A 20,970-nucleotide genomic window follows, 5' to 3' on the forward strand; every position below is an offset into this window, starting at 1 on the left:
GTATTGGGTTTTCGGACGCAAGACCCTTAACAGGCTATACTGCTCCAAATGATTGCTTTGAAGTGGCCAAAGAGTGAAAATGTGAAAGACTGAAACCTGGTGAATGTCGACATTCACATAGCCAAGACATTTGGAAGAGACCAAATAGTTCCTGTGAATGTTGACATTCTCAAATTTCGAACTATCACAGTTACATATTGTTGCCTCAGAACAACAGTAGGATATCTTTCTGTTGTGTCTAGGCTTGGATATCTTACTGTTACTCTGAAGCAACGGTATGTACAGTTGCACAGAGTAATTACATTTTATTTTAATTTTATTAAATGTACTTTCAAGAATTAGTGATGCTTAGCCTTTTTTGCCACATCAATTAATAACAAAATAACATTAAAATTTTATTCTAAAGGGGAAAAAATTTTTTTTTTGGTTCATTAAGTCACATGGCGGGCATGGCGTATGAAATGATTTGATTTGTAACATAGCAATAATTTTTAGCTAAATTGAAAGTAACAAGAAACGGTATTTTGAATGAGAAATAATTAACAAACTCATTTAACAACAGTGTGAGCTTGTAGACAGTGAAAAATATTTAAAAAAAAAATGTGTTTATGATTTTTTAGGAGTATAATGATCACTGTTTTAAAAACTCTGAGAAGTGAGATATAAAATTACATATCCAATGTTAAAGGGATTAATCAAAACCTTTCTCAATGATGGGTATGTTTTAGCTCCAATTTTAATACTAATGAAGACCTATTTTCCATTTAATTCATGTTCATGATTCTTAAGCATATTTTAACTTTTAAAGTTGCTAGTTTAAAGTTATTCATTTCATCAAAATATCTTATAAAATGGTTGTCTTATTTCAGAAAAATTAAAACACATAATGATATTGTTAAGTTTGTTAATTGTCAAGTTATAATTTTATTATTTTAATATTCCCTTAGGAAATATCTGAATTAATGGAACTGAAAAGGAAATATCCTAAACTTCCTTTGTTTTTCACTTGTGTCACCCCACCTTCTTCAGAATTAACAGAGTCTGAACAGCATGCTAGAAATTTCATGATTGGAAGTCTTAAACTTCCTATGTTCAAACCTCACTCATATCATGATACATCTCCAATTCATCAGACTTCTATTCTGAAGAGGAGAGAATCTTTGGACTCGAAAATTGGTTCCACTCCAATGACCCTTTGTCAGCAGCTTAGTGGTCTCGGCTTCCTCAGTGCACTCTCACCGAACTTAAAGAAAAAACTGTCTCGACAGCAAAGTGGATCTTTAGAAGTGGAGAGTAAACTAATTGATGATTTTGAAAATTTCTCAAGGTATTTTGCCTAAGAATTAATTTGTAGAATTTATTCTATGTTTTGTTCTATATATTATGTTGTATAGTTAATTATATTTAAAGTTTGTGTTTGATTTTAGAAGATTAAGGTACACATTATGCTAATTTAATTATTTATGAATAGAGCCAGTTCTTAAATGTGTCGAGAGAACATGCATTCTGTTTATTAGTGATATGGACCCAGCTTCTTGTTTTGGAAGGTACCATTAGTAATACAATTATAATAATCTTTATTTAATTATTGGTTGTCAGATTACTTTACATTCTATTGAAAGTTTCAAGCTTGACCTCTTACAACATTTAAAATTGATCAAAAATTAGAAAAAAATCTTTACCAAATATTTTTCAAATTGTTCCCCCCCCCCCCCTTGTTCCCTTTAGTTGGCAAATTATGGACGATGATTTTTTTTGATGCATCGACAAAATTGTAAAACATTAGTGCATAGTCTTTGGTAGTCAAAACATTTGTTGACGTTTGGAATAATTTTTTAAAGTCTTAGTTATTGAAATCTTCCTGCTGCAGGGTTAACTGAGTAATAAATACGTGAAGGTAAGGGTGAGATGGAAAAAGTGTTGATACATGCATTTATGCTTTTTTCTTTTTTAAGTTTAATATAAGCTGAAGACTTTCCCTTTTCAACGTTGAAACAATAGGTCTGTTCTGGTCTATAAAAGAAATTGTAGTCAGTAATTATGAATCTGGTGCAAGATAAACTTGGCAACTTGTTTAGAAGACGATTTATATTTTCCAAAATCGCTGCGATTCAATCCTAAATTATATTGCATCTATTGCATGCAAGGTAATAAATTAATCCTTTAAAAGTTAAAAACAATTTGTATCAGACTCATTGGTTTGATTCTAAAAGAGTGGTCATGCATTTGTTTTCAGCAAAATATGTCACTTTGGTGACAAAATGATCACCTGTCTTAGCGAAAACACGTCGCAATATAAGTGTTGAGACTCGTAAATACTGAAAACAGACAAATGAGTTTGAATGTATATTAACAAATGAGAATGTGTACAAATGCTTGGTTATAATAGGTACATCTAAAAGAGGAATATCGAAACTTATATAACTCTCTTATCCAACGTTAAGTATCTATAGTTTAAAATACTTTTTTTCTGGATAAAAGGTACCCTATGTTCTATTCTGCACCCCTGACAATGTATATAAAAAATTTCATGATAATCGGTTGAGTAGTTAAAGCGTGAAAGAATTAAACAGTCACTTTCGCATTTATAATATTAGTAAGGATTATTTATTACTAGAAAGTCGCCGGTCAAGGTATGGCAGATGAAAATTGCTTCTACTCTTCTACATTTGAACCAAGCAATTGCCTGTTTGATGATATTTTGATAGTTGAAATTTTAACCCTAACTCCAGTGGATTGACCCTAAACTCCAGTAGGTAGCGTTCGTTGCTGACCATTTTTTCGTTTCTTTATTCCCCTGAAATGTCACAGTCTTCCTAGTAAAACAGTTAAGTTACTGAATCGAGTTCAGCCTTGTCACAATAAAGCCTTTCCCTGCATGTTAAACATTACCAAAAGATATTATCAAATTATCATGCCATGGCAACAAATTTCATTGTTGAAACACGCGGGTTACTCAATCATCGGCTAATATTCATATGAGGATGTGATTAAATACTTTATGTATATAAACTGTATTTATCTTTACTAATAATAAAGCTGAATGTCCTCTGTCCGGATCTCTGTCTGTCAGGATCTCTGTGACGCGCATAGCGCCTGGACCGTTCGGCCGATTTTCATGAAATTTGGCACAAAGTTACTTTGTAGCATGGGGGTGTGCACCTCGAAGCAATTTTTCAAAAATTCGATTTTGTTCTTTTTCTGATTCAATTTTAAGAACATTTTCCGGAGCAAAATTATCATAAGATGGACAAGTAAATTACGAAATTATCATGACGTGGAATGTGAGAGCGAATGAACGTAGCCAATTGGCGAGAAATTCGTCATCCATTATTTGTAAATATACAGGCGACCCGAATGACCTTTTAATTTTCAACTACGGGCAAAGCCGCGCGGGTACCACTAGTTTGTAATAAATAAAATGCATGAAAATTGTTTAACATTTGAAAGTTATAAAAAGTAATTATTTGAAAATAATTACTTTTTATAACTTTCTACTTTTTATTACTTTTTATAACTTTATAATAAAAGTATTATTTGAAAATAAAAAAATCGTTTTAAATATTTAAAATATTTTCTTAACAACAAATATTTGTTTGTAAAATGAATGTAAGTGCATAACAACTTTTTTGATTTTGATTCTGAATTATTTAGAATAAAGAATGAAAGTTTTTGTGACCTTTTTTGAGATTCTATTTCCCAAATTTTTCAAAAACTTATTGATTTATCTGAATGCTCTGCATCCGTAAAACTTTCAATTTCATGAATCTGAAGCAAATGTTTCAATGTATTTCTAGTATTTTGCTCCACATCAGACAAATTCTTCAAGCAGAGCTTGTGCAAGTTGCAACGAATTTGAATGAAGCACATAACACTTGCTTAAGGATGTTCATTCTCAGTGCCTTCGATATGACATGGGACATGCTAATAACTCCTAAACGTATTGCATATGCTAGACAAAGAGAAACTGAACTTTATGAATCTTTAATGTCAATAGCCAACTGTAAACAAGAAGAAATAAGGCAACTAATTGTCGAAACTATAAATAGCATGACAGATGAACTTTTACAAAAGGCGTCTGAATATGAATTCCAAGGTAAATAACTTATCATAAGAAACTTTTGATGCATGTATCTAATTAAAAATATTTGTACTACATGGGGGCTTCCTTGATACTTCATAATGCTTTTTAAAACAAGGTATCATTTTAAAAGTTTTTTTTTTCTATCGCCTACAGCAAAAATAAACAATTCACATTTTGACTATTCTTGGAATACTTAATGTAAAAAAAAATATTGATACTTTTAAATTACCTCTGTGAGCACAGATGCTTTGCACAGGTCAGCTTTTGGAACAGTGGAGTGCCATAAATTCGTCAACATTTGAAATCCGTGTTGATTTTGTCCAAAACTGATTTTGCTGTAAAGTCATTTTTGCGAACTTCGGCCATATTTTGCGCCATAATTCACTAATGAATTTTGACATATGCTAAACCATTAGTCAAGGAAAATATCATAAAATATCCTCTCGTTGCCAAAAAAGGTATATAAATTTTTTTTGAATAAATTATCAGGCACATTTTATTTCTAACTTTTCTTTTCTGCACTACAAATTCACTTTCTAGGTTTTAGTGCACAGTCTGCAGGTAATATGTTTTGCTGCATCATTATACATTATATGCTGTGCCGATCGATGCAATCAAATAAAAATACTTATACAAAAATGCATCTGTATTTTTGTCTCAATATTCTCTGTATTGTGTGCTATTGAAGAAGTAATGAGAAATGTAGTAAACTAAAGACAAATGCTAAAAGATTGATGCACAGCTACAGCTTGTAATTTTGTTACAGGTAATTTTGCTATGTAATTTCAATCATTGTTTTTACTACCCATATTATCCAGATTTTCAATTTAGCGGGTTGCCTTTGGCTCCAGTTATTGTCCGTGTATTTAGAATCTTCGTGTCTAGGCCAAGTAACTTTTCCCACTCTCCATTCTTTTCCCCTTCTAGTTGTCATGGTTACGACAGTATCAACTTTTCCCAACATTGCAGCTGCAACGCATAACATTTGCAGAAGCAACATGGGTAAAAAGTTTGTTGTGCCATAACCATGATTACTAGAAGGGGGGGGGGGGGAGAAAGGATCGAAAGTGAGAAAGTTATTTGACCTTGACATACAGGTTCTAAATACTTACCCTGTATATACTTATCTTGTATAATACTTAAAAATATCTTGTGAACATCCTCAAATACCTATTAAATCATTTTTACTGAAATCTTTCCTCTCTTTATCAGGAGTCCAGCTGCCTGAGGAAGGGGAATCACCATCTGCTCGAGAGCTTCAGATCTGTACAAATGAAATTCAGGCTCTTGTTTTGAATTCTTTAAATAGTGCTGTTGCAGGAAAATTGATCGGATCTGTTGATTACTTAAGAGATAGCTTTGTTGGTTAGTAGTTTTTTCACAGTTTTCTTTTTAATTGATGTGCCAAACTTTTTGCTTTTTAATGATGGGAGTTTGAAGCTCTAAATTTAGCCCTGGCTATAGGGCTGTAACTTATTGAACTAACTAAATTTTTGAATTTTTAGGCGTACCAATAGTATTAAATGCAGATTTGATCAAGCAAACCATTTACAGTAGAGATGCACTGAATATTCAGTTGGCATTTGGTCTACCGCCTATTTGGCAGGCAGACCGAATATTCAGTTTGGCTGAATAATTTAATATTCAGCAACCAAATAGTAAACAAATTAAGATATTTGGCACTTGGTAGACACACACATTTTTTTAGACTATAAAATTTCTTCGTTTTCTTAAATTTTATGACATGTATCATCAACCTTACTATAACAAACTCATTTATTAAATACAGTACCAGAAAAAAAAATGAATTATGACATCTTGAATTCAAATTATGTTTTTCGCAATCACGAATGTGTGTATGTAGGGGTGTGTGTTTGTGTGTGGAGGGGTATGTGTATTTGTGTTTAGGGGGTATGTGTGTGTAGGCATATGTGTTTGTGTCTTTGTGCAGGCATGAATGTGTGGGTAGTTGTGTGTATGTTTGTCTTTGTGTGTAGGTGTATGTGTGTATGTAGTTGTGTGTATGTTTGTCTATGTCAACAGTGGTGCTGCAGAGGGTGCTGGTGGGGAAATAAAATCAAAGGACATCAAAACAGTCAAATGAAAGCAATAAGCAATCGTGCAATAAGCAAACTTATTGAGTGTTCATGAATATATCACATTTTTTAAAAATATGCAGATGAAAGAAAAACTTTCACCATTTCAGTAATCATTTTAAAGGCGATGAATAAAAACATATAAAAGAAATAATTGAATATTAAATTTTCCAGCATTTTAATTTCTGAAGTTTTGTACCTTATGAAATATAAATTAAATATTTTTTAAAAGCAGTCTAATTAAACAAATAATTTGTAATCAAAGTTTAATTATGGTAAATTATGTTGCTGGGATATTAAGGGTTCTACAATGTTATTTATCACATATGTTACCATAATTATCAGCTATAAAATCATACATTAGGAAAGAGACTAATTATCAATTTATGCAGAATTTCAGATAAACATAACCAAATTACCCACTTGCTATATTAATTTGCTTTTGGAATGATTTATTTAATTTTTTAAATTTATTTTTAAACTAATAATTATACTTTTAATGTAGATAATTTTAGGATTTTGAATGGAAATGCATTTACTTTTCACAAAAGGCACAAAATAAACTATTTTAAATTGGCATAAAATAAAATCAAGTATTACAGTTAAAAACTTTAATCAGATATTCAGTGTTAGGCCCAATATTCGCTTAGAATTTTAATTGAGTATTCAGTATGTGGCACAATACGGTATTTGGTGTATCTCTAATTTACTGTTAACTTATATTTGGAAATTTTCAATTAATGAACTCTTTGGTCATTGCTATTATGATGAGAGGTTTTGTAATTTATTTTATAGGTTTGAAAGTATTATGTGCAAAACACCTCTCAAAGATTTCTGATACAATGTTGTAATAATTTCAGGAACTCTAGAAAGGTGTCTCAGCAGTTTGGAAAGTTTGAAAGATTCATCAGAACACTCTCAAGCAAGCAATGCATTGAAGCAAATTCTAACTGCAGCTTATCAGGTAATGCAACATTACGGTGCAAGGATTGCTGTGGTTGGGGAAGAAATATTGTGGCATATTTTATATGGTAGATATCATAATTGACGGATTTTTGTTAAGCCAAAAAAGGTCTGTTTAGATTTCTTAGTCAGCTTTGATTTAAAAAGCAATATTTTTTCTTCTAATAGTGGGAAGATACCGATTGACATTAAATTTGCAATAAGAAACCAAATATTTCTTAGAACGGACGTCTCTTGCTTTCCCTCCAATTACAGTACTGATAACGAAAGAAATGTATATTGAAGTAAAATAAATGACTTTTTAAAATTTTGATTTTTCTACACATACTTTTTTTTTCACCATTCAAAAATTTCCATGTTCAAAAGGCAACGACTAGCTGTCAGGAATTCTTTTTACTTAAAAATTAACTTTGTGGAAAGTACAATTGTTTTGATTGTTATTCAAGAACCAAGCAAACTTTTATGAATTATACATTTCTTGTACATCTCTTAGAGAATTGAAGAGATTCAAAGCTTTGTTTCTTTTGCATTTCTTTAATGAACTGGATCAAGCTTCAATATTTAGGCGTAGTCCTATCAACTAAGCATTTGTACTAGTTTTTGTTTTATCAATTCATTGCTTTACATTTGGTATGTTCTTATGAAATTCATTATTCTGAAATGATAATTTAGTAATTTTTTGAAAAATTTCATTTCAGGTTGAAGTAACTGTTAAAACAAGTTCATCTCTTTTGAGGGTATTATTTGAAAAAATGAAACAGGTACTATATTGAGTCAATTTTTTTTAATCCCTCGAAAAAAATTATTTTAATGTATTTAAATTTTCTTTTCAAATTCTTGCCAAAAGTATTTTATACTAGGTTCTCTTGTCAACTATTCATTTCTTAAATTTAAGTAATGTATGTTTTTAGAGATATGAATATTTTTTCTTATTGACTTGTATTTCAAGTCAAGTTTCAACTTAAATCTTTATTTATTTTATTTTTTATTTTTTGTAAAATTTTTTTTTTTTAACTTAATGGACCTTCATGTATCACAAATATATGCATGTGATAGGAAAAGATCATGTGACAGAAAAGTTTCCCTTATATTTCTTCATGGTAGATACTTTAAATTCGCCTTTCCCGATTTTCGTATTTTTTCCAGGGTATACCCTGTAAATGTATTTCACAGCTACATAGTCCTCGCAATGAAACCCCCAACATTAATCTTATGACTCTGAGTCCCTACGACCTTTTTCTTGTTTGAGTCTTTCACACCAACCTCACATTGCAAAGGCAAAATTCCATCTTCTTCATCATCACTATTTATACGCAGATCACTCTGGGCTTGTGTCGAACGCGTGGACGAGGTGTATTTTGCGGGAAAGCAAGCTTCGGCGATCGTCCGTGACGAGATTGCATGCGTGTTATGAACATAAGTCTTTTTTAAAAGCGATTCAATATTTCTTGTCTTACTGATTTCAAAATGCTTTAAAACTGCAAACAAACTTGTTTTTTTTTCTCTATTCATGTTGAGTAATTCAATTCGAAATTGTCGAACTCTGTTCTCGACAGTGGTTAGTTACGTGACATTGATAGCTTAGAAAAAAAAAAAATAATTCCGATATATGAATGGTTAGCAGAACCAGTTCCTTTTACATTAAGCTAAAAAGAGAAATTAGACATGTTAATGTGTATCAAAAATATCGGTTGTTCATTGGGTTTGTGGACAATTTCTGCAAATGTGGGTGCACATGTTAAAGGAAACTTAAAAATAATTTAACACTGCTTTTTCATTAAAAAAAATATTCTGTATTCAGATATAATAAATTTAAGAAAAAAAAATTATTTAAACAAAAGTTTGATTGTATTTATGACTGAGTCCATTACCATCTGAAGTTTCTAAAATCTTTGAAAAAATAAAATTGAAAAAAAAAAATGTAATTGAATTTTAAAAAATAGATAGCTCCCTGTTTGAAAGCATATTAATTACTCTCAAATGTTAATTTCTAAGGTTTTATTTGTTATGCATGAAGTTCAGCTTTTTTCTTCATCAAACTGTAGCATGTCTGAACTTATCCGCTGTTGCAAGGTTAGTTGGCATACCCAGTCAGCTTATGTCAACAAGTCCCCGAGTACATATGCCAACTAAAACCAACACGACAAATAAAATAAACATGGCAACCAAAACAAATGTTCATCAACTACAGCAGAAATGGACTTATAACCCCTTAGCTAAATGCCCAACGAAACTAAAAACTTGTAAATGTTACCTCTGTGTGAATACGCTACTATACAAAACGACAAATACTGAATGATCAAAATTTCACTTACCGAAACGAAAATCACGTTTTCAATCCTTCCACTCAAAGCAATGGCTGGATCCATGATGATCACGTGATGGGCTCAGGGACGCTCTGAATCAACCGTGGAGTTTTTTAAAATCACAATGCTAACTAACCCCCGGGCTTCCTTACAATTTTTAAAAATATGATGTAATGCAAAGTTATTCGGACTGGCTCAAAGATACCCTAGATGACTAACAATTTCAAATCTATCACATTGTTGTTCACTATTGTTACTGAATTGAGAACAACTTGAGGGTTGTGATCCATAAGGGCCCCTTTATTGTGTAGAAGCTTAACTCACCAATATAGCAATGTTGCTCTTTGACTTTAGTTTGGATTTTAATTTGAGCACCTATGTTAAAACAAGTAACTGTTTAGGCTCTAACAAAACAGCACCATTAGAAAGAATAACAACAAAAAGAGGTTTTTAGCTGAAAGCTAATTCACAAGCTGCTCATGACTGTGAATCAGCTCCCCCTTTTTTTTTCTTTTTAAATACAAATCTTAATTATTCTAAGTAAATCATAAATTCCAAAGTGAGTATGTGTTATTTCTTATAGGTGGGTAACTTGAAGACAATAAATAAATAAATAAATGAATAAAAAAAATAAAAAGTCCTCAGTTTCCTTATGAAGAATTTGGTATGTACTGGAGAATTCATAGCTATGTTACAGTAATATGCATCAAGGTGTGAAACCTAACAAAAAGTCTACATCTAGTGTTTTTTTTTTTTTTTTTTTAAGATGAATATTAGATATAAACTCTTCTGAAGATGAGGAAACATTTAATTTGTATGTTTAACCACAAATAGTCAACTGGAGCATTTTCTTAATGAATCAACTCTATCAAAATCTTTTTCAGCAAATATTTTTTGAGGCATTAAATAGCCTTGTTTGTGCATGTGTAATTTAAATTACTATGGTAGCAGTAAAAACCAATATTACTAAACATTTTTGGAATGCGAAACTTAATATAGTCCTCTTGTTCCAGTTTGATTTCTTTAAAAAATGTTTATATTGCATGTTTCATTGCATTGTTTCTCCAAAGAATTTATTGCATTTCATAGCCAGCCAATTTTCGAACTCCTCCCCCCCACCCCCTCATATGGTATTATAAAGTAAATTTAAATTTTATAATTTATTAGCTATATTTTCATTTTGTTAGTTTTTATAATATACTTTGTAATCTGTTTTAAATGGTTGTAAAATACATTCGAATTGGAAACTGTTGCATTTTGTTAGTTTTGAACAAATATTTGTCTTCTAATAAACTAACCCATTCAATCAATTTTGGCTTTTTTTCATCCTGCTATCTCCCTTTTAGTTTTATTGTAAAGGTATTTCGTTTTCCTTTTCACTGTAGTAGCCTTTTTCAAACTATTATGCTATGAAAAGTTTTTGCACAAAACTAAATTTATTTTCTGATACAAACTTAAGGTAACAAAAGCTGCTGTGTAGCTGCTTCAATTTTAGGATTTAATGAATTAAAAAAATGGCTTGTTTGAATTGTGTTTAATTATATATTAAGGAAATAAATCAAAGTCTCTATATGTTGCATTATAGCCAGAACCTGATTCAGATCTACCGTCTGAATTGCAAAATTTACTTAATAAATACATATTTTTAACAGTTCTTAAAAAACATAATAGAATTACTATTGCAACCTGCTGTTGTAAACTTTTAAAAATATATCTGCTAAAGGTTTGAATTCATGTGTATGGGTTTTGTCTGAAAAGATAAATGAAAAATTTAAAAGATTTGTTTTTTCAGTAAGAATAAAAAAAGCCATATTTATTTTAGAAAAGATGATTGTAAAGTTGTTCTAGTCTTAGTTCTTTGTTCTATTTTGTATAGTGTAGCTGCCCTGTGAGATAAAAAATTACGCTTCAAAAAATTGTTTTCAATATAACCTTACATCTGATTTTGATTTTTTTCAATTTTAGTATGCTATTTTCAATTCTTACTATGAAAATTAAACTAAGTTGTAAAAATAAGGAGTAAAAGTTTGCTATTTTTTTTCTTAAAAGTTTTCTGTGAAATCAGTAGTTTAACTTTTGTTTTGCATTTCTAATGGTTTCTGTTAACCTGAGTGGTATTTTTGTGAGAAAAATCTGATTAAACAACAGCTTTGTTGAAAATATGTTTTTTTTTTTTCAACTTTTTTTTCTTTGATAAAAATCATTTCTCAGAGCACATTTTATTTATCTCCATACATCTCTCAATTAATGCCTACTTTTCTCCAAACATAGCCTTTTTTCCTTGGCTAATGAGGTGGGTCTTTTTTCAGACAAAGTGGAACCTCATTCTTAGGGTCTTTTTCTTGCTTTAAGTTTGACCAAGTGAGAATATGTTATTTCCACCTTTTCAAATGCTTTTATCTGTCATTATGGATTTTCTAAATATTTGTTTCAGGGGCGCCCTGAATTTAAATTTTCAGGAAGGGGGAATTTCTGAATTTAAATCCAAATTTTGCCGAATGATAAAATGTAATATGCACTCCTTAGAGCAGGAATTAGTAAATGGAGGGAGCAAGTCCAATCATTGGCTTAACAAAAGCTGACCCAAAGATCCCAAGTGGCTTGACTCAACAGTGATGAATGGTTGGCACATTTTGCCTGAAACAAGCAAAAGAAACCTGATTTCTTCCAATGCTTTGCTTTAAAATCTATCACTTGACTTGGGGTCTTGACTTAACGAATGAAAGTCTTCACTCCCTTCATTTTATCGCTTCTCAATGATGCACACATAGGTTCATCTAACAAAAAGGGACAAATTGGACATTAAAAAATAGCAATGTATTTCAATTATGTTGCCAAACTTTCTAAATCATTTGATAAAATTTGCTGAATGAGGAAATTTTTCGGATGTCACACTGAACTTTCATAACCTCCCATCGGGGCGCCCCTGATTTATTTATTCGAGCTCGTCATTAAAATCTATATTTCCCTCTAGAAAGTAACTTCACTTCAGTTAGCTAAAGTATCCCCTCAACATAACAAATCTTGGGGCTTTGAGTTCCATGATGTCAAGATGTTTTCTGATTATCCATTTTTAAGGAAATCTGCATCAGAAAATTTCCTCTCCCTGGTAAGCCGTGCAGAGTTGTAAATACTAACGATGTCCGCCTACTAATGCTTGATTTTAATGCTTCATTGTAGTGCTAGATTGAATTTTAGTGGTAAATATTGGCTGGCTGTGAAAATTTCGCCGATTGATGTGCTTAGTAATGCTTAGCTTCAACTCAGTAGATTACTAACATGCTTAATTACTAATATTAGTGTAAAATGTGTTAACGAACATTAATGGCTTAGAATAGCAATTTTAAGTACCTTATTTCTTCTGGAAAAAAATTTGATTTATGTAAGCAATAAAACCCAAAAGAATTTAAATTTATTAGGTTAATTTCTAACGGAATAATATAGCCTATTTTTGGCTAAAAATATAAAACTTATGTTTTTTTGTTCAAAAATAGAAATTACGTCAAAGTAATTTCAATAAACAGTTTAAAATATGATTTTGTTTTTACATTTGCCAAGTCTGTTGCATCTGTACTTGAAAATGCATTGATTTAAATGTTTTCTAGACAACAATACAAAATTATCCTGTTAGAGTATTGATTCAAGTTTTAAAGCAATTTGAAATACTGAGTTTTTATGTGATCTAATAATTTAAAACTAAAATAGTTATATTTTAACACTAACAATTTAAATTTTTTATCCTGTTGATCTCTAACCTGTAGTTGGTTCAAACACTTCCTTGGAAAGCACCTCCAGTAATTGATGCTGAATGGAAAAGGCGTGTGGCTTATGATATGCTTGTAAGCCTCAGTGAATCCAGGCTAGCTCGTTCTATCTGTTCCCAGTTTCGAGAGCGGCTAAAAGCCTCACATGAGCAATTTGCTGCATCTTTGAGACATCTGGAAGCCTTGCATTCTGGGAGATTAGAAAGAACCGAGGAACAACGTCTTAAGGTGAATATTTGGTTTTAACAATTTTAGGCATGGTTTTTCAAATCATTTTTGAGGTCTTCTCGAAACATTTAAAATGCTTTTTGGTGGTAGAAAAGAGGGTTTTATCTCTTTCTTACTGTTATCAGTGATCTGCTTTATATTTCATCGTCCACCATTTCTTTCTCTTTCTGTTGTTTAAGCTTTGAGCATATTTCTTTGACTAGATAAATAACTCCAGCATATTTTTGTATGATGTCCGACTGGTGCATTTATAAACTTTTATCAAGTAGAGTCATTCAATTGTCTATTGTTTTGTTAATTATACTTAATATCATAAGGCATTGAGGTTATTGTACTCTTAAATTAAATTTAAGGCAGTTAAATTTATCTTTTTGAAAAAATTCTTTTTATGAATCCAATTCTGAAAAAGTACCTTGTTCTGTTTTCTTCTGAATTATGTTGATGTAAAGAATGAACATTAATACATAAATGGATTTTTAGGTGAGGAAACTACACGCTCCTAGAATTGCAAAATTTGCCTTAGAAAGTACTTCACTTAGAGACATCATACTTTATGGTGAGTCTTTAAAACAAAGTTTAAATTAATTCATCTTATATCCTTTAGTACAGAGGTTCTAGAAAACAAGAACCTTGCTTTAATATAATAAGTCTTGAAGCAAAATATTTTGTCAAAATAATTTGTCTCTGGGTACAAGCTGCAACATTTTTCTAAGTCACTTATCATATTTACGGTACCAAAGTAAGACTTCTCTGCAACTAATGCGTTATAGTATCTTATAACACTGGAATTTAATTGTATCTGATTCTTTTCAAATAGTTTTAAAATGAACACCTGACATCTATCAAATGCTGACTCAGATGACATTCAAAAAATACTTACAGTTAGAACAATTTCTTTTTGATTAATTAATGTGCATATTTTTATTGGTAATATTTAAAAAATTTTAAAAATATATTTGCAATACAATTTATTGTCCAAACGGAAAATGCACCCCTGTCTTTTTTTTCTTCCTAATAACTGCCAATGTTTACTTTAAAAACATTGTTTGCAATCAAGCATTAAATTTTCAAGTTTTTGATGAAAATTTTTATGTACCAAAAATTTTTACTCCCATATCAGTTGCAGCTGGATTTTTGGTCCATAAAAATAGGAATAAAGTGTTAGTTTAAAACTGTAATCAAACTTTTTTTTTTTCAAAAGTATGTGCTGTATCAAATAGGGGAGACTGGGGATACTTGATCCCTAGGGATACATGATCCCATAGCCAAAAATGTACCAAAATCATTAAGTAGAAATTTGAAACCTGACAATTATATTAAAGTTATACTTGTACATAAAAACTGGCAACATTTTGTTTTTGTTTTAGCTCATGAAATGATCGTCTGAATGTGTGAAGGAAAACTTTTTTTTAGGAAAGCATTCCAAAGTTTACATTATCCATTAAATACAACTTAAAAAAAATTCCGAACTGTAATGTTCAAGTATAGACAGTATTACAGTCTTTAATTATTGAGACATATTTTTAGTAAATTGCCACTGATTGTTAATAATAGAACAAGTATGTTTGTAAAAATCGCATATTAGGCATACTTGATCCCTTTGTTTAGACTTTAGAGGGTATATGATCCCAGGGATCAAGCATCCATCTGACAGTACAAACACAATGAAAACAATATAAATGTTACATGAAATACACCGCCAGCTCAGTCATTTCCAACCGAAGAATGCATTAGCCCTGGCTAATGGGCGGTAATTTACTGAATATAAATGTTGTTTACTTAGTTGACATTAACTTTAAACATACAAAACCATACATGAAATACACCGCCAGCTCAGTCATTTCCAGCCGAGGACTGCAGTTTCGTGCTTATTAGCACTCATCTGCCAGGCATAGGAAAGTGACTGAGCTGGAGATGGGAAACCTCTTAAGAAAGCCAAGAGTGCCAAACAAACTGGTAGCTAATATAGAATTAGCGGACTAGACGAGTGATCGAAGCAATGGTTCGATTCAACTCGAATATTGAAGGCAAGGCATGGTATATTCATATAGGCCATGGCAAGGCATATGAATATACCATGTCTTGCCTTGCCTTCAATATTCGAGTTGAACCAAACCATTGCTTCGGTCACTCGTCTAGTCTGCTAATTCTATATTAGCTACCAGTTTGTTTGGCACTCTTGGCTTTCTTAAGAGGTTTCCCATCTCCAGCTCAGTCACTTTCCTATGCCGGGCTGATGAGTGCTAATAAGCACGAAACTGCAGTCCTCGGCTGGAAATGACTGAGCTGGCGGTGTATTTCATGTATTTCTGCTTTAGCCCTGGCTAATGGACGGTAATTTACTGAATATACAAAACCATGTTAACATAATAAAATTTATCATAGTTTGAGTGATAGATTTAAACAATCACTTCAGTAAATATGCTAAACAATCAAAATATCAGTTCACACTTGTAACCCACATAACACCTCAAACATTTAAACATAAACTAACTGTACTGATAAATTATGTTCTGATCAGCCAAATGAGCTTGAACAAGTTGAAATAGATGTCAAATCTTTGTTTGAAAGAAATAAAATGATTTTGCTATACAGTAGCCCCTCGTTTTATCAGTGCTGCGCTGATAGGACCTCGCAAAATTCTCAGAAGTAAATTCCCAAAAGTTTTAAGAAATTTCCATGTTTTCAATTGCAGCTCTTATTAAATGCAACAGACACAAAAGTAATCAAAATAGTGCTTGCAGCAGAGACTGCACAGAGCCAGCCTTAGCAAATGCAGGGCCCAATTCTGTCGGGACCTGAATTTAAAATATTCAGTAGCTACAGGTTATTGATCAGCGAACTCTATTCCCACTCCCGTCCTATTTCTTTTCTTTTTCTCTTGTTTCCTAAGTTTGTCTAAAAATAAAAAAATATTCAAAATGCTGCTCTTCCGAACACACACCCCTCCCCTATCTCCCTACACACCTCTCCATACATGCACACCGAAAGCATTATGGAGCATCTGAAATTTCGTTTCCAGATCTTAAATTTTGCGATATTTCCAGCTTAAATCCCCCAAATACTAAACAACATCGAAAATCGCTTAAAATTGTGTTTTTGTAGCTTGAATTTCAAAAATTACTGAGCCTAATATTACAAAATATTGCCTTACAATCGCATTTTTAAGGCTTGAATTTCAGAAAATATTCGGGCAAGGGTCCCCATACCGCCTTTCTTTTATATCATTAGCAATTAGGTTTTTTAAACTACATTAACAAAAAGTTTAAGTGGACTAGCTCCTGAATATGAAATATTGCTAAAGTTTTTAGGAGCATAATTTTCAAAATTTTTTGAGGGAAGAGCTCACTTCCTTCCCGTAAAATCTTCAAAGTTTGTCTAAAATTCTGTTTTTGAAACTTCAATTTTGAGAATTTGCAGGGGATTTATTTTGACTTATTTTTCTTAAACAAAAGAATTGATCTGGGACAGTCTCTGACCCTAAAGTCAATAAATATGGCCTATAATTGCGTTTTTAAGGCTTCAATTTCTAGAAATTTCTACCGAGACCTCTGTAAATTTTTTCCCCTTACATCAGCAAAGAAAGCCTAAAATGGCGTTTTTAAACTACAAATTTTAAAATTTTTACGGGAGAGGACCCCCGAACCCTCCCTTTCCTATCAGGTTTTTTTTTTTTTTTTCCTTCAATGTGCCACCCCCTCCCCCACCACCAAAATAACTTTTTGATTGTGCTACTAGTCAGGAAATTTTTTTGTCCTAGCAATTAAATGAACTGTGAACTCTAAGTGCCAATAGTTAGTACAAAAATTAATTCCATGAATTCAATGATTTGTCTTAAAATATTTTATGATTAAAAGGGCCTCGCAAAACTACATCGCCGATGTCTACTTTTGCTCTCGCGCCCCCACTGCGTTTTACGCGGGTTTATTTTACACGGATGAGTTTCGGTTTTACGCGGATGGGGTAATGCAAACAAATAACATTTTCCTCTCTTTTAAAATCCAAACTCCTAAAAATTGCAGATTACACGTAATAAACTGCATTTTGGCATGCTAATAATCGAGCTTGGGCCACTGGAGACATTTTTATGCGATTAGTTTCAGAGCTCTTTCCAGAAGTAAAGTTATTAAGATTGCACAATTCAGAACTCACGGGAAGAAGAGCTTTTAGGAGTGACCAACGAGGATACCGACTTTGGTGACACACAACCAAAAACGTTCACATTGAAAATTTTGAGCCATTCCTAGACATTAGAAATGATCTTTCTGATTTGTGAGTGAAGGAATATTCTATCATGGAAATGACATAAGTGATCATGGATGCGTTAATGCTCTGTAAAGAATTACAGAGAAAAATTCTTAATGACTGCCAAAGGACTATCATTACATCACAGCCAGCTCTTCTTTATAAACAGAGCAGGAAATTAGTTTGTTTTCTTTTTGCATGATGTGGATAAAAATCGATATAAGTACACATTAAACTTATTATACAATTAGTCATCACTAGAATGAAGTATTTTTTTATCCACAAAACCTAACCCCTATTTTAACACTACTATTAGGTCTCAATTTACGCGGTTTCGATTTACGCGACATTTCCGTGGAACTTAACCCCCGCTTAAAACGAGGGTCTACTTAGATTTACAACAAAAAAGTGAGTTGCCCGTTATGTAGACCCATTAGCAGATAGAATGCAAAGTTGGATTTCTAGAGTTTAAAATAAGTTTTCTGAAGCGAAAAGGTAATATGCTTAATCTATTTTTCCTGAAAAATTGACCAAATGTTAAGCTGCACACATCCAGTTGAGTTGAGCAGAACTTTAAGAACTACAACAAATGAATTGTTTGCATTTGACTTTTTAGGTTTTGAAAACATATAAGCTAGACTTTCTTTTTTATAAGTACACTGATACTTACATTTTTCTTCCCTCTTTTTAAAAATTAATTCAATTGATGAAATTCTTAATTTTATTATTGCAAGACAAGAAGCAAATAAGATGATTTTCGTGCTTGTCATCCTATTTTTTTCATTTGTTGTAGTTTTTTAAATTGTTGGTTTTATTTATAAAGTATAGTATTTTTTTTTTTGTTCACAACTGCATTGGATAATAAGTAACTGATCAAAAGCATCATAAGTTCATGAAAGTTGTGTGCATTCTTTTACAAATATCTAGTGAAATTTTACTGTTATTTTGTGTTCACATTATTATAATCTAATAAAGAAAATTAGAAACGGTGTTATTTTTTAGAAACATTATGTAGAAAACTAAAATCTATAAATAAATTGCCGATTAATGAAAAGTCTATGTATTTTCTCAGTGGGATCAAATATCATACCCCCCATGTGAGGATCATGTATCCCTTGATGTGGGGATACATTATCCCTTTATGAAATTATTTTACCAAAACTATCTGTTTAATTCAAAAAAAAAAAAAAAACTGATAATTTGCAGCAGAGAAAAAATTGAAAACTAAAGTGAGGATCAAGTATCCTCAGTCTCCCCTACTTTTTCGAAACAATCTAGGATTTTTTAAAAATGTATGTGTTTGTATGTGTGTATTTATGGTCATTAAAAATATTTAGCTAGGTATTTTCTTTGCATTCATATTTTTTCATCATTGATTTATATTATATTTATAATTTTTAGGAATGCCTCAGATTGGTCGTGAGATTGGAAGAGGCCAGTATGGTGTTGTTTATGCTTGTGATTCATGGGCAGGTTGTTCCCCTTGTGCAATTAAATCAGTTGTTCCTCCAGATGAAAGACATTGGAATGATCTTGCTATGGAATTTTACTACACTCGGTAAGTTATTCTTCTTTGAAGTGAGAAAAAATATTAGTAATAATAAGCGTAATAAATGTGTTTTGTAAGAGTTGGTATATGTTTTAACTGGTGCGTTTTGGTTTAACTATAAAAGTCGTAAGTTTTTATTACTAGTATACTTGTAAAACTTTTGGTGTACCTATGTTTTGCTAAATCATTTATAATTTGATGCTTTCCAGGGATTTTATTTTTTTGGTTCTGTTTCCATGCATTTGATTTTTAATCTTGTAGCTCTTGAATCCAAGTTTTGGATAATGTAAAAGCACATATTTTCACGAGCTATAACTTTCCTGAAAACAAAGATATCAGTGATTTTGCGAGTTGAAAATTTCACAGATATATGAACAGAGCTGAAAGTTGAAAAATCCGCCACAGAAAAATATTTTGTGAGGCTTAAATTTTTGCGACTAGGATGAGCTCGCAAAAATTGAAACCTTGCAAAAATAAGTGCTTTTACAGTCTATAAAACCCATTACATTACAATGTTTATTTTATGAATGCTTTCATAAATGTGTTTTTGGAATAATTTAATAATTGAAAAAAAGGAAAAAAAAAATTTTTTCTTTTGTCTTTCAAAAATAAAATTTTAATAAAAAAAACACATAAAATTTATGTGCATATTTATTTAAAAATTTTCACTAGTCTCCTGATTTGTCATAAATTGTCAGTAACATTTATTCTATGCAACAATTGAATTAAGTTTTTTTTCTTTCTTGTAATTTTTTTAAAAAGTTAAATTCACATTGAAACTTGATTTTTTAACTAAAATATGACTTATTCTGTCTCCATGCAATTTTTACTAACAGGAGCATCCCAGAACATGATCGCATTGTACAAATCAAAGGTTCTGTAATTGATCTCACTTATGCTGGAGGTAGTACGCCAGCTGTTCTGCTGGTGATGGACAGACTACAGAGGGATCTCTACTCAGCACTGAAGATGAGTTTGCCTTGGAAATGCAGGTTACAGGTAAAGTTTTTGCTTGCATTAACATATCGCCCAAGGTCAGTAACGTCACTAGGGGATGGGGAGATGGTCGGCCGCTTAAGAGTTTATAATAAATATTAAAACTTTTATTCTGAAAACTTCCCCATATATCCTAGATTATATTTTACTAAATTTCAACTAAAATAGAGTACAATGTTGCAGGGAGGGAGTAGTTGTATTAATATATCTCGGCAAATTGTACATGAAATGCATTCATAATTTATACTTTTTTAATTTAACAAGAATAAGAAACCAACTTCATGTTTGTATAAAACGAAAATATTTTTTTGTTGGTGGGATGGGGGTAACACTACAAATTTCGGACCCCCCCCTTTACACTTGTGCTAGGAATTCCATGGCCTAAGTATATATATACATGCATGAGTTTATTTCCTTTCTTTTTTTTGCAAAAGTAGAAGTAAAAATTTGTATTATGGCCACTGATCTATATAACCGAGGGGAAAGTAATCTTACCAGTTTGTTGTTGTCAGCTTCCTACGTGTAACAACTCGGAGTAAATGAGTCCTCAGAAAATCATAAAGTTTTAATAGAATTGACATTTCATTTTAAAACTACCACTCTTGCATGTATAATGTGTTAATTATATCATAAAGAATGAAAAGCTTACATTGTGAATTTTGTAAATTCGTTCACAATTCAAATAAAATAACAAGTTGGAACAATGTCTCTAATTAAATCATGTAAAATATCTTACTTG

The 20,970-nt window shown here is 31.4% G+C and overlaps 1 protein-coding gene across 2 annotated transcripts in view; it reads left to right on the plus strand.

Moving 5' to 3' along the window:
- LOC129225656 (dual serine/threonine and tyrosine protein kinase-like) overlaps positions 1-20,970 on the plus strand; it is a 48,045-nt gene that overhangs the window by 20,717 nt on the left and 6,358 nt on the right. The window contains exons 5-14 of one of the 2 annotated variants that reach the window (XM_054860129.1): positions 948-1,327; positions 3,798-4,096; positions 5,297-5,449; positions 7,041-7,144; positions 7,842-7,904; positions 12,424-12,558; positions 13,211-13,441; positions 13,922-13,997; positions 19,088-19,244; positions 20,072-20,234. In XM_054860129.1, the coding sequence (XP_054716104.1) occupies positions 948-1,327; positions 3,798-4,096; positions 5,297-5,449; positions 7,041-7,144; positions 7,842-7,904; positions 12,424-12,558; positions 13,211-13,441; positions 13,922-13,997; positions 19,088-19,244; positions 20,072-20,234 (1,761 nt within the window). The remainder of the gene's footprint in view (positions 1-947; positions 1,328-3,797; positions 4,097-5,296; positions 5,450-7,040; positions 7,145-7,841; positions 7,905-12,423; positions 12,559-13,210; positions 13,442-13,921; positions 13,998-19,087; positions 19,245-20,071; positions 20,235-20,970) is intronic. The other variant, XM_054860130.1, reaches the window with a different exon arrangement.

This window comes from Uloborus diversus, chromosome 7 (assembly GCF_026930045.1).
Source record: "Uloborus diversus isolate 005 chromosome 7, Udiv.v.3.1, whole genome shotgun sequence".
Lineage (NCBI taxonomy): Eukaryota > Metazoa > Arthropoda > Arachnida > Araneae > Uloboridae > Uloborus > Uloborus diversus.